At 41.1% G+C, this 17,574-nt stretch overlaps 1 protein-coding gene across 2 annotated transcripts; it reads right to left on the bottom strand.

Moving 5' to 3' along the window:
- Positions 1 to 3,285: 3,285 nt before the first annotated feature.
- Positions 3,286 to 15,692, bottom strand: LOC114650066 (protein phosphatase 1 regulatory subunit 3C-B-like). 2 transcript variants are annotated; one of them, XM_028799508.2, is made up of 2 exons: positions 14,917 to 15,211; positions 3,286 to 5,655 (listed from the first exon to the last, which is right to left on the bottom strand). In XM_028799508.2, the coding sequence occupies exons 1-2, from the start codon at positions 14,928 to 14,930 to the stop codon at positions 4,686 to 4,688; spliced, it is 984 nt and encodes a 327-aa protein (XP_028655341.1). In that variant the 5' UTR covers positions 14,931 to 15,211; the 3' UTR covers positions 3,286 to 4,685. The 2 variants fall into 2 exon arrangements, 1 of the variants encoding a protein (XP_028655341.1); XR_007935155.1 differs by lacking the exon at positions 14,917 to 15,211 and adding an exon at positions 15,218 to 15,692 and having other exon boundaries at positions 5,532 to 5,655.
- Between the last annotated feature and the right edge of the window lie 1,882 nt (positions 15,693 to 17,574).

Here is a 17,574-nt window from a genome sequence, read left to right as displayed (position 1 = left end):
TGCATGCCTGAATGTGGGCGTTGATGTCAGCACATTTCTGCAATAGAGTGGCACCCTATCTAGGGCTTCATACTTGTCATGTTCCTTAATTGCACTAAACAGACCTGGAAAATAAATGAACTGCAGTAAAATTATTAATAGTTCCAAACACAAGTAATCCAGGCTATCATGTGGGTCCACATGTCGATTCATGTTCACTGTGACAGTTTACATCAGATCCCCACAGCCTTGTGTGGATGGTAAGTGAAATGGTTGACTGCTGCAGACTGCAGGCTTTAATCACCACACACCATGTCAGGCCTTCTTTCTGCTACTTGTAAGCTAACATTGGGAAAACAAGAATATCTTAAGTGGTTGGCAAGCCACACTTTAAGGTGCCATTTAAAGTCATCCCTCTAAGGGGTCATGGTTTGAGCTTATTAGATGGGATGAAAAGAGTAACCCTTTTAAAAGCAGTGATCTCAAAAAGCTCATCGGGGAAAAAAACACTAAGCCGCCCAGCAGTTTCCAAAATTAGTTTAGTCCAGAGCGGTCAGTTATGCAACCCTGGGCTGCAGCAGTGAGCCAATTTGTTCATGAGATGATGGCCTTCTATTCTTAAGGATTTTATCTGCAGTAAACAGTTAAAAAAAAATGCAATCAGACACCAAGTAATGTGGGGTCATCCTTTGAGTACTGTACCACAAAAATCTACATGCCACATCACTGTCTAGTCCAGACTTTATTGGCTATTCACTTTAGTGCCTGGAGCAGAGTTGGAGTTTGGGACAATGACATTCATAAAGAGCAAAATGTAGAAAGAAGCCTCCACAAAAAAAGTTCATCAATTAGAGAGACCAATGGAAAGAATTATTAAGGATAAGACTGCTCAGTAAAACTGTTCTTGCTCAGTCCGCATGGGTTCAGACGAGGGAGGCCATGTTTTTACCAACATGCTGAAAGTCTATGAGGAAGCAACAAAAGGAGTGGTGCATATTTATCAAATGTTTCCTGAAAGTAAAAAAAAAAAAAATAAATAAAGTCCCACATGAAAGGTTGGACATCAAACTAAAATAAGTGGGAGCTCAGGGTGAAGTCCCTAGATGGGTGCAGAACTGGCTCAGACACAGGAAGGAGAGAGCTACAGTATGGTGCAGGGAACCCAACCAGAATTAGGCGATTATAAAAAGTGGCATCCCTCAGGGGTCAGTGCTATGGCCACAACTATTTTTAATTCACTGTATATAAATGATTTAGATAGGAATATAAAACAGCAAGATGGTTCAGTTTGCAAATACCAAGCTAGGTAAGCTTAACTTAAAGTAAATGTAAAGTGTTTCACACAAGTAAAAATGTTAGATATGAATACACAATGGGGGGCTCTGAAAATTGAAAATACACTTTATGACAAAGACCTTGGAGTCCTAGTGGAATCATCACGATCAACTTCCCGACAGAAGGCAAACAATGTTAAGGTATATAGCGCCCTGATGTGTGGAGTACAAGCCCAAGAATGTTATCCTCAAGCTTTAGAATGGACTGGCGAGGCCTCAGATGGAGTACTGTGTGCAGTTTTGGTTTGCAAGTTACAGAAAGGACATAACAGCACTAGAAAAAGACCAGAGAAGAGTGACCAGGCTCATCTCAAGGCTACAGGGGATGAATGATGAGGAAAGATTAAAAGAGTGGAGCCTTTTCAGTTTAAGCTAAAGAAGATTAAGAGGTGACATGATTGCAGGTTTTAAAATTATGAAAGGAATTAGTACAGTGGATTGAGACAGTTACTTTAAAATTAGTTCATACAAGAATAGTTGGAAATTTAATGGTCAACTTTGCATAAATAAGTTTTTCTTCACACAGAGAACCAGACACACATGGAATAATACACGAGGCAGGGTAGCAGACACTAGGACATTAGGGAAATACAAAAACTTCTCAGAGGAATCAAGTATTATAAAAATGACAAAAATCATAACAAAAGATGAGGAAATCAAATAGTGGCAGGGCTTGAATGGGAGAATAAAGAAATCCAGCTGAACTCTCATAGGCTCAGCAAAAATAAAATCTGCAGGATAAGCCCATCCAATGTTTATATTTTAATACTACTGTACTTAGCAGGAACACAACTGATAGCCAATCGGAATAAAACCTCCACATGAGCCCAATGAGAACCAGAGATTGAAGTTAAGTCATCCCAGAAGCCCAACATCGCTGCAGATAGGGCAACTACATTTTGAAATTCTGAAAAATCATACAACCTGCTAACCTCAAAGTTCCACAGTAGAAGCCATTGTGTCACATCAAAACTCTTATTTTTGGCCTATATTAGAGCGGAGAAAAAGGCTATATTTGATGTAGGAGGAAAATAGATTAACACACACAACCAACATATCTAAACACACACCTCTAAACTCTCAGCAATCAAACCCAGGTCTCCGGAACTATGAGACAATAGTACTAACCACCATGCACCCCCCAGGATGTTCATTAAGACATATTACACATCATTTAGTCCCACCATCCTGTGTTTAGGTATCTGTACAACTAATCTAAGTTAGGGTTGAAGATGACACCATGGTCACCGCTGCTGCCACCATGTTTTGGGCTCAAACCCAAGATAATACAAAAGAATTTCTAAACAGACACAGTAGTGATGTGTCTTATAATGAACATGCTACCAGAACACAGTTCTAATATTTTTAACCAATACATAATTTTTACAATTTAATAAAAGCATAAACTTAAAACTTGCAACAATGGAGACTAAAAGTAACTAAAGGGTTAACTAAACACAGCTTAAAGCTTGGCCACGTGAGGCTTTTTCGTCATCTAGAGGAGCCACCAAGGTAGATGTTAAGGTTAAAATGAAGTAGATGTGTAATGAACACTGCCTTAAAAAGCAAGAACTAGTGAGAAAGTCCAAACAGCCCGTCACGAGTGGCGATATGATTAATGGGAAATGTAGTAGGACAATCACAATTAATGAAGCAATGTTTAAAATAATGTAAGAATCAACATGTACACGAAATTACTGGAGACTAGTGGATTGGCGAAGATAGAATTCTGCATATTAAGAGTCTGATGATGTGTTGTATTAGATAAGTATAAAAAAAAGGAATTGTTTGTTTGCTCACTCCATGGCCCGAGATTTGTGCATATTCAAGTGCAAATGAAGAATCGTTCCACATTTTCATCTGAATATAGTGGGGGGGTGGGAATCCCCTAACACCAGCTCTGCAAGGACAGACCAGGCTACACACACAAATCTTGATAGGGTGCAGGAGAAATAAAGAAACATTTCACAGCTTTGTTAGATTGCATTTTATTTAGATTACTCTAGATGTCAGGTACACAAGCACAAGGACAAAACAAAGCAGCAGCAGCCACGAAGCTTCATATTGCACCTTAACCCAAACAACAATGGCTGGTATTATAATCTCAGCAGTGCCCTGTGGTGAACAGCTCAGCAGCACAGACATGTGGTAAGCACTCACTACAGCTTTTTTAAAAAATAATTCACTACATACATTCTTGTTGCCGGTTTGTTTTTTATCACAGTAAATCAATTCCACTTGGTCTCTTTAACCAAAGCATTATCAAATTTTGATGAAATGCATACAAAATACACCAACACTCTAATTCAGTGTTACATCTCAAAGCAAAATGGGAGGGCAGGATAAACAGTCTAAATGAGGAAAAGCAATCCATTTAGGACAGCTTAGCATCACCACCATAGATCTCCCCAGTTAAAAGCATGAATTAAAGCTCCATAAGGAGCCATAAGGACTTTTAAATTCTAATCTTTGTCAGCATACCTGAACTTCAGGCCTTAAAATACATCCAAGTGATTGCCAACCTCCCCCAAAAACGACACCTTACAGATTTACACAACGTAGGCATCCCCAATGCACATTTAATACCAGACGTACTTCAGATATCCAAAACTGGTCATGGCTATCTGCAGGCTCTCTCTCAAGAGTTGCATTTTACATGGGGTGCCTTCTCTACACTTTCAATCTGCCAATAGAAATGAAGTGTCCTCCCTAGTCACATCTGCTTCTCAGAATCCACAAATCAGGATCTCCTCTACAGAGAGATGGCCTGCATGTCACACATCCTTTTCACACAGGCTTGTCATGGCTTTTATTTGCATAGGTGGATATCAGATCTTTATATTTGTGCAGTAGATGACCACCTTGTGGAGATGGTGGGCATACAGATTTCTGATCAGGATTGATCCCTGCTGCCCCAACTCCTTGTGAGGGCCCCACCAGCTAAGAATATGCAGGCAAAAAAAAATAAATAAAAATCACCTGACACTTCAGATGCTCAGATTTTATTTTGATACTATTTATTCATAAAAAACTATAAATACTGTATTTTCTTAAAAAAATATTATTTCTATGTGATTTAAGGTAGAGCAGCAGTCAATTGTGGGCTAAATGTTAAAAAATATACATTCTATGACTTGAACCCTTGAGAAAACTGGATCATGTCAAAATTTTTCTAGTCCATGTGAAACTGAGGGGAAAAAAAAGCTCATCTTCTGCTATTTTTTCTCCAGCTTAATTTTTTTTGCATTTAAAATTCAAATCACATCTACAGTCCAGTGCAAGTCCATCAACACCAGAGGTCAGAGGACTGAAATGAGTCAGTTAAGGCAGCAGCAGCTCAGAAGGCAGTTTAAGGAGAAGCTTATACACCTTTTACCAGTAGGGGGAGACGTTCCCAATCTTGCTCCACTGCTGGAGCTGGCGTAATAGGAACTCTGAGGCAGCCCGGGACCCAACCAGGGGCTCCAGCTTCTTCAACTTGTTTCCTGCTTTTCCTAGAGCCTGACCTACAGGATTCACTTTCCGGACATTCCGAGTGCAGTTAGCCTCTAGAACAGAGCCTGCCCACATCACCTTGAAATTCTGCCCACCGTTATTGTCCCAAAAGATTTGCTGGCCTGTGGAGAAGGCAATACAGAACTCAATGCGTTCTTTGGGGTTCAGATCTGGCAAAGCAATATCAAAAGTGAAGGTGTCGGTGTCAGCCCCACCGTAGCCTTGGTGCATGTAAACACAAGGGATGTCATGGAAGCTGCCCCAAGAGTCAAAGGTGATGCGAATGAAGACGGCCTTCTCAAAGCACATGTTGAGTACTTTCACTGTGCCATTGATGGAGCGCTCATGAATTGAGCAGCTCTCTAAGCCAACATAATTCTGGTGCAACCGGCTACGGAAGGCCACATAATCAGCAGAGGGAGGAGAAAATCCAAGAATAAGGGTCTTTGGTGGCTTCTCTGCGAGGTCCTGCTTGTGGTCATCTAGCCAAAAGTCTGATGGAGACAGTGGCAAGTCAAACCGGTCCTCCTCCTTCGAGTAGAAGCGTACAGCTGTCAGAGACAACCCCTTGGAGTCTGCAAAGACCACCTTCTTCTTCTTAGAGTTCTCATTTTCAGGTGCTTTCTGATGGTCCTCCCATGATATCGACTCTGGTGGCTGCTGGTTCACTTTGGGGTTCAGGCAGGGTCGCAGAGGTTTCAATGAGGGGACCCCCATGCCTCGCAGCTCTTCATAAGAGCTGAAGAAACGGCAAAAGGGAGGGGACTGGCTCAGGCAGAGCCGCATGGCCAAATCCACTGGCATCACGGGTGAGGAGATGGGATGACCACCAAACACTTGCAGGACCCTGTTTTAAGAGAGAAGTAGGTGGTTAGTGTGAGGAACACTGCAGAGAAGTAGAGCTCTCAACACACTCAACTAGGCTGAAATGAACTCCATCAACCAAGCTGCACATCTTTTAAAGAGAAAAGGCAATTCGACAGGTCGGAGTTGATCAAGTAGTGGGATAGGAAAGACTAACCAAGGAACCTATGGTATGCCAGTAGACCTTGAGGATACTGTACTGGTGACGAGGCCAAGAAGAGAAACTCCATCCAAAAGGCATCTCAACCTAGAATCAAACCAAAGGCCAGGCAGCCATTGGGCAGAATCAACAATGCAGGCACGATAGCGTTTGACACCATGCAACAGTCACTTTTAGCAATGAGACCTATGCTGTGAACTTTAACAGAACTAAATGGAATGGCTTCGGACCCATAATAGAATTTGGCTTTTTACAGAAGCTCATTAAATAGAATGAATCACATGCATGGTCTGAACACACTCAAATAACTAAAAAGAAAAGCTTCTGACTTGGCCGTCACGGTGAGGCATTATGCAGGTGTAATGCTGTTGGTATGAAGAAGCCCAAGAAGTGTTTAACATGCTTCCGAGTAATTCATTGGCTGAAAGTCCTGTGTTGGGGTGTCAGAGAGGATGTGCAACATTGTTCATAAAGTTGAAAGATTCAAAATGGGATCCTTAATAAATGGCTATAGTACTTCATCATATAAATTCATTACTGGTTCATCACCTCAGATATCCTCCACTAGTCATAAGCAACAGGAAGTCACAATCTGGCAGCACTTTAGATGGACTCCAAAAGGTGTCCAGAGCCGAGAATGGACTGCATTTGAACAAGCACCCAGCCATCTGAACAGCTTACTGTCCACAGACATGCTGGCCAAACTGATTTTCAAACTCTTCATAGTTTATGGATCACCATCACAATCCTAGTAGGTTTACAGTACACTAATAATTTTAACACTTCAGGAATAAAATACACCCCTGCAATCTTCCTAGCTCAGGTTTCTGCCCTCTTCCTCTCCTGCTCCCACCATAACTTTAGGATGTAGCGCAACTCAAAACCATTAATGCAGCACTAGCTTAACACACAGATTTACAGTCCAAAAATGCTAAGATTTACACTTGATTATAAATTCTGAACACTTGCAAAATGTGTCCGGAGGGTGGGTGGGGACTGTGCCTTAATTGCACTAAGCTTTTATGCCCACCAAGTGAAATATTTTGAATCTCCAGAAGATTATGATCTGCGAAGACCAAAAATCAAAATGTCTAGCCCAGGGGTGGGCAAAGTCATTCCTGGAGGGCCACAGAGGCTGAAGGTTTTTGTTCCTCACCAATTGCTTAATAAGAAGCCTTTATTATTCAAGTGACGCTTCCGCTTCATTTTGATTGTGTCACTCGTTAGGATTTTGAACCTTTATTTCTTATTTTAGGCTTGGACAGCTGTATTCGATTTTTAATTGCTCCTTATTAGCAATAAGATTTAAATGACAAAGAAACCAGCAGTCACACCTGTGTGTATTTATCATGCACTATTTGGTTTAATTAAATTAACAATTTAAACAACTTGGTTGGAATAAAAACCTGCAGCCATTGTGGCCATCCTGGACTGACTTTGCCCACCCCTGGTCTAGCCTCATGAATTTGACTGTAACCACACGACAGACCCCAAGTATTAACATTATATACAATTACTTTAATATGTTAGAATTCAGGGAGCTTCAGGAACTTGAAGAGCCGATTCATTTACTTGCCTACAGCCCAAAGGACAATTGTAATGCTTTACGTTCAGGCGGCTGAAATCAAATCAGTGCAGTGTTTTCAAAACACGGCAGCAAGGATCACAACTGGAAGAACGAACTCCGGCTCTTAAATCACTTCACTGTTTTCTAGTTAAACCTACAATCAATTTTAAATATGCTCCAACTTTTTGTAATTACTACACGTGCTTGAGTGCGGGGGTCATTGGTGGTTACTCCTGGAGCTTCAATAAAAGCTCAGCTTCACCTTACAAGCAAATAAAATACCATCTTTCTAAAGTCAAATAGTGCAGCTTCCTCTGACCGTACAGAACACGCACCCATACTCCAGGGGGACATTAAAATGTAGGTCTCATTAATATTCCAAGGATAAATAAAACTAATGTAGGGGTGCAGCCTTGAGCTATAGGACCTAGCAATATTAGAGAAGGCCCATTGGTTTTAGGATTTAAATTCAAGGCTAAAGGCCCATTACCATCTCACAGCACACTCCTGCTAGAGATTCAGTGGTCTTTCAAGGTTTTCATTTAGTCACATAAATGAGACATTTGCCTTAGGATTTGCATTCAATAACAGACAGAAGAGAAAAAGGTTAACCATTTTAGAATGCATCACTTGACAAAGGCTTTGCCGACTACTTTTAAAAGTTTGATATTTCAATCCATTGTTGGCGTCTGTGATAGCAAGTGGTCTGCTTCTTTGCATTCTTACATATAGTGGACCCTTATCAGACGTCCTCCCTCAGGATTTAAATAGTTTGGTAACAAAAAGCCCCATCCTACATAACTTGAGACGGATCTTGAATAACTTTCAAGATAAGAATGAGACATTTAAAAAGTTTTGTTCACCAAGGTTCCCTTAATACAGTATATTTTGGTTCAACGCCTAAAAACCCATTACCTATAGTAATGGGGGGCAAATGTATTCATTTATACTTCTGAGAAGATTTTATAAGCTTCCATTGTTTAATTTTGTTTGAGTATTTAATCATTCTATGTTATATTAGGGTAGATGTGTTTAATAAACTGAATCGAGTTTACGGACCAAACTAGAACAAAACATTTTAACCACCTCAATATAAAAATAGATTTTAAAAACATGAAAACATGAGAGCAACAAAGGTTTACACCATAACAAAGGTTTACCCCGAAGGCCAACTACTTCATTCTAATTTGGCCATGAATTTTACATCAAGAGCCTCAAACTAATCTCCCAAACATACAGACTTGTTTAATTGGCCAATTTATTTTTTTAATTTTAATGATTTTATTGTAATCATCCCATACAAATAGATCAATTTTTACAAAAAATAGGGATTGAAAAATCAACCCCCACTCCTGAGAGAGCATGGCCAATGGAGTAAAACTTAAAAATAAATTGATGATTTTAATAGGCAATTAATTGGCCACTTTAAAATGGCTTGCTTTGAAGCTAGAGGGTCCCGGCACCATACAACAGGAAAAAGTGCTTGTACTTCCTCCCTGGATGCCATGATGCGCATGTTAAGTTAACCGAGGACTCCAAACTGGCCCAATACGAGTTAGCGTGGCTGGGTGTGCACATGCAATTGTGGCCCAAGATGGCAGTGTGAGGGGAGATTCCTACCTCACACCCATGGTAAACCCCTTAAATCGCCTGTAAGGGTATTCACTAAATGGGTGGGTCTTTCCCGTGAAACCCTTTCATCACTGCAGTGCAAATGAGCAGAGAAGAAAAAACACAAAAAGCAGCAGTGCTAGTACAGTGTAGATTCTATGGTAACAGAAAACCACTCCAGAGGCATCCATGTTGGGCTTTATTGTGGCAGGCAGAGTGCAAAAGAGAATCTCCAAAACCATCCCCCACTGTAAGACACTTAACAAATGTGTCCCAACTGGCCTAACAAGCTTTCTGGTTTATCCACCCCAACTATAAAAACACAGAAATCTCTACAAAAATCTACTCAGTCCGACCCAAAACATTTCAATGAGCGATTGTGTGACTATACACTAAAAAACAAACCGCGAATAAACAAAGTCTCCAAAGTCATCTAGCTAGCAGCAGCTTTGCCAGCAATACAAAAGGTGATAAAAGCCAAAGCCGCAGATCCACACCCTAGGAAACAATGGGAAGCCTGCTGATCCCGTCAACCGCAAAGCATCTAAGTGGTGGTCATGTCAAATATCCACCAACTGGAAGGTTTTCTCACAGCCCAGTGGGCCATTTACACCCCCTAGGATTCATCCTTATTTAGCAAAAGGAATTGTCATGCAGAAGCAACAAACCTCAGGTACGTTCTCACTTCAATTACACTGGACTGCCAAGACTCACGTGGCCAGGGGATTTAGATGGCTGCAAAGTCTCCCATTGCTGTCCGGGAATGGTTATTCTTTCTGGAGCTGCCTTCATCTACCAGTAAGTCAGTACTGAGAAAGGGGTACTTAATTTTAAGAGGACTGGCTTAAATAGAAGTTCTAAATGGGAGGAACGTCGTATACCGTTTAATTTTACACAAGCAGCACACATTAAGCATCAATCCAAAAGCAGTGTTCACCAAATCAAAATACACTTGATTAAAACTTAGCTGAACCATTGTCATATTGCCAACATTAAAGTAATTACCATACAATCATTTTCTTCTGTCATTTCTTCTCTTGGCACACTTGGGATTTTTTTAAGTTACACAATAGAGGACAAGTCAAAGAAACAACATGCCAACTGTTGAGATCACATGTAAAGACTACAAACAAGCTAGAATCCACATGTTTAAGTATCTATGTGTGAAGCCAACTTTCATCAGTCATCCTTTTCAGTAAATCCACTACATCTACCTGGATTCCCAGCAACATGGACAGAGCAACCACACTAATGGAGATACCAGCCCACCACAAGTTGGTGAAGGTCAAAAACCCTGAAAGGGAGAAAATTCTGGCTGGATGAGGATAGACCATCCATCTCAATGCACAGATCTCAAAGCTTTTTATTGTGACAAACTACAAACTCAACTCTTCTCTGCAATTTGTTTAAAAATTCACAAAAAAACACCCATATTACTATAAAACCTCTAATGTAGTTTGGGGGTTGTTGGGACAGACAGCCTACAAGACACATGCAAGAATCACAAATTACCCTGAACGTCATGCCTTTAGGAGTGAAAACTGGAGTACCTAGACAAAACAAGAGAATACATACCAACACACACATGACCAGGCTAGAATTTGAACCCAGTATCCACCACTACACTACTATGCTGATCAGTCTTCGTTCAGAGTAACGAGACTCACACACACACCGTTACACAAGCCGGCCCAAAGCACTGAACGAGAGGGCTTTCAAACACTAATGTCTGCCACAGCTCTCCTGGAGACAGACCAAGCACCTCTGTACATAACTTTAGCCTGGCACTATACTAGTCACTGATGCAAATGTGAAAATCTGTGATTTGATGCTGAAAAGTTAATCATACCAAAAGGGAAGGAACTTCAAATTTGGGGGAAAAAAAAAATAAAAGGCAACACAACAAGCAAAAGTCTGCGAGGGAGCCAGGCATTGAACCCAAGTTCCTAACATACCACGATACATTGTATTGCCTTAATTTCCTTCACCTTTAATGACTTACGACTCACTTGTCCAACATAGGTTGGCAAGCCTTTATGTCAAAGGCAAAGAGGCAGCAGATGGTTTCCTGACCAAAAAACACACCTTGGCATAAGTGATTCTTGAGGAAACCTGGAGGAGTGGATGGCCTGGTATATACTGATGGTTTTCACTTAAAACACACTCCGCTAATAAATTAAGCACATTTGCTTTCTGGTAAGTCTGACAAATCAGTACAGGAAATATTTTTAATTACCATCCAGATGTTTAAATAGGTTACAAGCTTAGAAGATTGCCATTTCTTTCTGTGGACACTAGTTTTGGAAAGACCAGAGACATGGAGAGAAGTGTAAACCCAAAAGTATTTGCTAATCCGTGTGCAACTAGGAGTTTGGCGCTTTTCTGTCATTGACAACCTATCCATTAAAAAGGCATCTTAATCTTAAGTAGGGTTTGTAGCACATAGTGCAAGGCAGAAACAAAATTTAAAAATATCAGCACAAGATACCAATCCATATGAAGGCATCCCCACACAGGGTTGGAAGAAAGCCCCCGTGGATATCAGAGGAAGGTGTGAACTCCTCACTCAATGGCAGTGCCCGGGCTGGAATTCAAAAACCACAGCTCTGGAATTAGGAGGCCGTAACTCTTACCATTAAACCACTGCCTTATTTGACAGCAAAGAAAAATAAAACATGCATTAGCTTAAGGTATAGACATGAAAGGCACTATACAATAGATGGACCCATGCGTCAGTTTAACACTGGAAATCTGTGACGGTGGGCGACATGGTGGGATAGAGATTAGCTTCACAGTTCTCTGGAAAGGTTCACAAAATGAGGATAAAATTGAAATCTTTATATAAAGTATAGCAGGCAACCTATTAGGATACTGGCAGATCAAGAAAAACTGAACATAGCCTCTGTGATTATACATGCAGAGGGGAGAGAAAGACACCTCACACAGTGATATTTCAAAGCCCCTTTCTGTTTACCATTATTTATAGAGCTTTTCACAGATCAATGTTGATGGCTTTGGGAACTAAAAATGGTTCCCTATGGAACGGCCGTTAAGAATCTCTCCGGCACGTTACATTTTAAATTTAATCACCGGAGAGGAATTTGCACGTTCTGCCCCTGTAGGCTTTTGTCTCCTGTTTTTCCTCCTGCTTCCTTTCAGACGTGCAGGTTAGCCGACCCCACCATTGTAACTGGCCCAGTGGGAATGAAGTACGGGCGTGTCCTGCACTGGCCTGGAGTCTTCATACACCGTTTAGCCTTGCTGATCAGGAGGCTGATGCGAGATATACCTGTGGGCGATTTTCATTTTAAATAGTAAATGTTTTCCAAATCGATCGCCAACGAATTAATCTGTTTTCAGGGTAGTTCGGAAATTATATAAATCTTATTTTTCTGCATGCGATGAACACACCACACTGAGATGACGCAGGAGACCAGCGGCTGTTAAAAGTACACCTATAGTGATATCGGGGCGGCCAGAAAACGCTTTAGACCGTTGGAAATTGTCGAGACCTGGACAGGACACCAGCCTGTAAATGACAGCTAGCAACGCCCCAGATGAATATATTGGACTACAAGCTATAACATCATCCAAAAACCACTCAACATCTGCAGCATTACGGGGGATGGGAGCTCGAGCACATCTGTTTTAAAGGAATGAACACGTTTACACTTATTACTTAAGGCACCCTCTTTAAATAGTTGCTCAATGTCTCATCAGGATCTTAACTTCAACTTTGAATAAAAAGGTCATTTAACAAACCCACGATGATTAATCAATGCCCAATGGTGTAAAAATCAATTAAGTGTAAATTGCCCAACTGCGGAGGTGAAAAAGTCCCAGCGATTGCAAATACACTATTCAAGCATGAAAGCATCTTTTAGCAATCAAAAAATATAAACTTTACTTTACCACTAAGTCCGACCCGACAACCGTAATCTACAATTAGAAGTTAGTGTTAGATGTGCACATTAAAACGCGTTAATTCACTGGACAACCATAATCTACAGACAACGCCATTTATCAAAAGCCGCTCATTGAAATAAAGTAGTAAAACCTTTGCAAATCAGGGACAAATACACAATCATTTGTTGTATACACACACTCATAAATAATGATTGGTTCAAGGGAAAAAAGTTCTTATGCAAGCAAATAATTACGGGGGTAAATAATTAACTTCATGGTTAATTACTTTCATAGTAGCGGACTAAATCTTCTGATGCGTTAAAAATGCGTTTTAATTTCCGAAGTCAAACCGAACTGAAGCATTTTGGGATCCCTTCATTCGATACCTATAAACAAACATAAATTAAAAACAATACAAATATGGGGGTTTTCGGGGGCGAACTAGCCGATAGAGGGTTGCTGCTTTCATCTTACTGGCAAGGTGTGCCTTCTGCCATGGATTGAAACGTGAGATTGTATCATCTTAACGCCAAGGTACTTTTGGGAAATTTGAAATTAAGTTATGGTAAAAATACCGGTACACCATTGCCTTGACACTTCAATAATTTAGTTACAAACTTAATTACATTGCGCTGTGGACCGTTATGAGGGGAGGGAGGGGGTGAAACTAAACTGGAAGGCTTAATTGATGCAGACAAAGCGTCTGGACGTCAGGGAGACAATCAAACAGGACTCCGTTTTGGCGTCACCTGTCCTGGTGTGTTTTTTTTTTGTTTTTTTTTTTTGTATATAAACGCTCCACGACTTTAGATCGGTATACGCATTTAATCAAATGTTCCAAGTGCATGTTTTACAATTCCAATATTACACTACAGACTACACTACATAAAAATCACCTCACTTTATATAACACAAGCCGACCCCGACTTGGTGTAATTAGGCTACTTTTGAAAACGAATGAGTAGTCATCGATTCAATTTACTATTTTTCCAGAAGAGTTCATTCCCCAAGGGAGTCATTTTACATCTGCCAATAGTGCCATGAACATTGCTACTGCATTAAAAAAAAAAAAAAATCAAAAACGGTACTTGGTCCGGTGTGTGTGTATGCATAGAAATCAACGGGCCGTATGTGCAATACAACCGATACTGTCGGGACACGTTCAAAATTCCCACCACCTTGTACTTAAAATGTGTTGAAATTAATACTTGGACTACATGCTGATATGAACGCAGAATGTTCAGGTTTTTCCCCCATTAAGTCTTTTTTTTTCCTTTAATTTTCTGATCGCAGGAGTCACGAAGTCTACTGAAACATCACTGATCACGATGCAAGAACAAGCTGCGTAGGGGTGAGAGTCCACCAAAGGACACACTCACGGACACAGTCTTTCATGCCTGACCGATTTCCTCCACTCAATGCGTGCTTTAGATTAATTCTTGGCTATACCACTACGTTTTTGCCTGGCTGTAGCAACACTGCAGTTTAATTGCTTTAAACTTGAACATAAAGCGTTTCCATTTAAGAATACTAATCGGCGCTTACAAAGCGGTAACATTGTATTATTAACTCATCGTACAAGCATCGCTAACTTTCGTAAAGTGCTAATGTGTTCTTAGAGAACTACTGCTGTTCATCTTACTTCCAGTTTCTTGCCAAAGAGTGTGGTAAATTAACGAGGATCGCTGCGCTTCTTAAGCTCACATGTGATGTATTACGCTATTGTAAAACATTATTTGAGCGCAATTCTATTCGGATATGCAGATCCTCATGTCACCTCTAGCATTACGCCGGTTTCTGAAATCTTTCCAAATGTTTAGCCCAGTGCCCATTATTTGGGTTTCCCGTGCCGAACACTTAATTCTAGAGCTGCGCGCTTAATCGCGTGAGTAGTTTTTATTCTAGTACAATTACACGTTATGTTCAAAAAGTCTTATACAACAGAAGTATTTGGCAAGTTAGACAAATGCAAGTTATCCGTTTTCCCCGACGCTACTTACTTGGTACAGTTCATCTCTTCTCGGACTAAAATCAACGGAGGACAACCAGTCGGGTTGCTGCGCAAATTCAACAGCGCCTCGGTTAAACCGGCGCAAGGAGCAGAAGTAGGAACACCTCCACCCCCACCTCAATTACGACTTCTTTAATCCAATGAGATACATCGTGACGTTAATTCCCCCCCCCCCCCCCCCTTTAAATTATAACCAGTTAACGTCTTCAATACTACCTACACCCGAGGCACTCGCTATTCCAAGTTACCTTTTTAAGGTAAGTACCTATCGGTGCCTTTTGACTACTTACTCTCGCTTGCAGAGAGACAGTTATCCAATATTTATAGATGCATGCTGTAGAATGCTGCCAGTCACGTCTAAAGGAACAGTGCCTTAGACCGCGAGGTCTCCTTATCGCCTCCCCAGCAGTGAGAGGTGTATGAGTAAGCGTACACAAGCGAGAGTAAATGAAAGAAGCCACCGGCAGTTCATTCAGCTGTGAGCCACGTGTACTCGCCGTGTGAGCCAATCAGTATGCGATTAAGACATCGACTCCTCCAATCTGGTTACACCAAGCCACGCCTCTCCGGTGTGATCTGCGAGTGACCAGACAAGCGGCGTGGGGGGGTTGTGATCAATGGCGCCCCCCGACTTGTACGCCCAGATCTTTATTGCAGTGTGAAGCGATACCGACTCGCTAGTAGTGAGAGACTGGGGTAAACACTTCATCAGCTTTGGCCATTATGTGGACTTTGATTTGGATGTGTGTAGAATGTAGAGGAGACACACTCTACAAACATAAAGATCAAATGGTTCTTGATTAAGGCAGTCCTTTGCATTGTAATGCTTGTTTGTGTTAAATTCAACCAGAGGGTCCAGACACTTACATTCTATTCAAATAGGCATACGAATTAGCAGTTCAAACAAAAAGTCTGTTTTTGGATGTTTCGTGAAATGCCTTGTTACAGTATGACCTGTGAAAGAATGTTTTCTAAACCCACTTAATCCAAATTAGAGAATGCAGAGAGCTGGAGCTATACTAGGCAGAACTGGGGGCAAAGTGGAAACCATTCCTCAATCAGGTGCCAGTCTACCACTCTGTCAATGGCACTATATAAAATATCAATTTATTGATTTAGTAACAAAGGTAATGACAACAGACAACACAGTCATACACTGCTGTGGAGGTGTGATGAAGCCTGGCAGTCCAGAGTAGTTGAAAACCATTACATCATTATTATTATCATAGCTGACTGAGTGAACAGGCTGAAGAGACAGTCCAAAATGGCTTAATGATTTAATCAAAGATAAGGGGTGATGTGCAAGATTAATTTATCCAAGAAACCCCCATCTCACATACTGTAAGTTCAAGTCAAGTCAAGTGGCTTTATTGTCCTACCACCCATACGCAGTATTGCTGCATACAGAGGCATGAAGTAACAGGCCCATGGTGAAACATATACAGTACTTAACCACAGGCCAAGTACAAGACAAGTGATGAACATTATTGCCTATAAAAATAAATGGCAAATGAGTAGGAAGTAATAATTTGAAACAAATAGTAATGAATAAATAATAACAAATAAGAATAAAAAAAACACTAGTAACAAGTGTAGCAAACATACTGCATATAAATAAACTACAAGGAACTGATCTGAGGACAGGGATCTGCACTGGCAATCGATTCCCATAAATGCCAAAAGGGACTCTGCTCTGTTGGGCCCTTGAGCAAGGCCCTTAACCTACAATTGCTGAGCGCTTTGAGTAGTGAGAAAAGCGCTATATAAGTGCAAAGAATTATTATTATTATTATCTGAGGACAGGGGGCAGCACAGAGTTCACAGTCCAGACAGCCCGGGTGTAGAAGCTATATCAGAATCTGGCATAACTGGTTTGGGTGCTACAAAGCCTTCTTCCAGAGGCAAGTGGGACAAATAGATTGTGGGAGGGGTGGGAGTGTTCCCCCTCAATGCTGTAGGCTTTGCAGATGCAGCACTTAATAAAAATGTCCATAATGGAGGTCAGAGAAGGCCCAATGATCTTTTCTGCTGTGTGTATTATCCATTATAGGGCTTTGCTGTCAGAGAACGTTCAGGTCCCAAACCAGATGGTGAGGCAGCTGGTCAGAACACTCTCGATGGTACCCCTGTAGAATTTGGTGAGAATATGGGGGGCAGGGGGTAGTCAGCTATCAAAGAAAGTGGAGACTCTGCTGCGCCTTCTTGGCTATGGAGGTGGTGTTAATTGACCAAGTAAGGTCAGCTGCCAGGTGCACACCCAGGAACTTGGTGCTCATGACCAAATGCACCACACAGCCTTCAATATACAGTAGGGTGTAGGCAGTATGGGTCTTCTTGAATTTAGTAATCGTCTCTTTCATCTTGTCCATATTAAGAGAGACAATGTTGTACTTGCACCAGTCTGGCACTTGTCGTATCTCCATTCTGTAAGCTGAATCATCCATTGTTGATGGGAACCACCACTGTTATTTCTGCTATGGTTGTGATAGACCTGTATGTAACCATATAGTCGTGGGTGTGCTGAGTCAATAGAAGTGGGCTGTGTGTAATATCAAGACAGCCACAAACTGTTCCAAGTACCTACTCCTACTAGCCATACTTCAATATGTTGTTATTTCAGCTTATAGCTGTGCCTGAAATGGATACA

This window comes from Erpetoichthys calabaricus, chromosome 1 (assembly GCF_900747795.2).
Source record: "Erpetoichthys calabaricus chromosome 1, fErpCal1.3, whole genome shotgun sequence".
Lineage (NCBI taxonomy): Eukaryota > Metazoa > Chordata > Cladistia > Polypteriformes > Polypteridae > Erpetoichthys > Erpetoichthys calabaricus.
The sequence above is the reverse complement of the archived record's forward strand: the minus strand, read 5'-3'. Positions and strand labels throughout refer to the sequence as shown.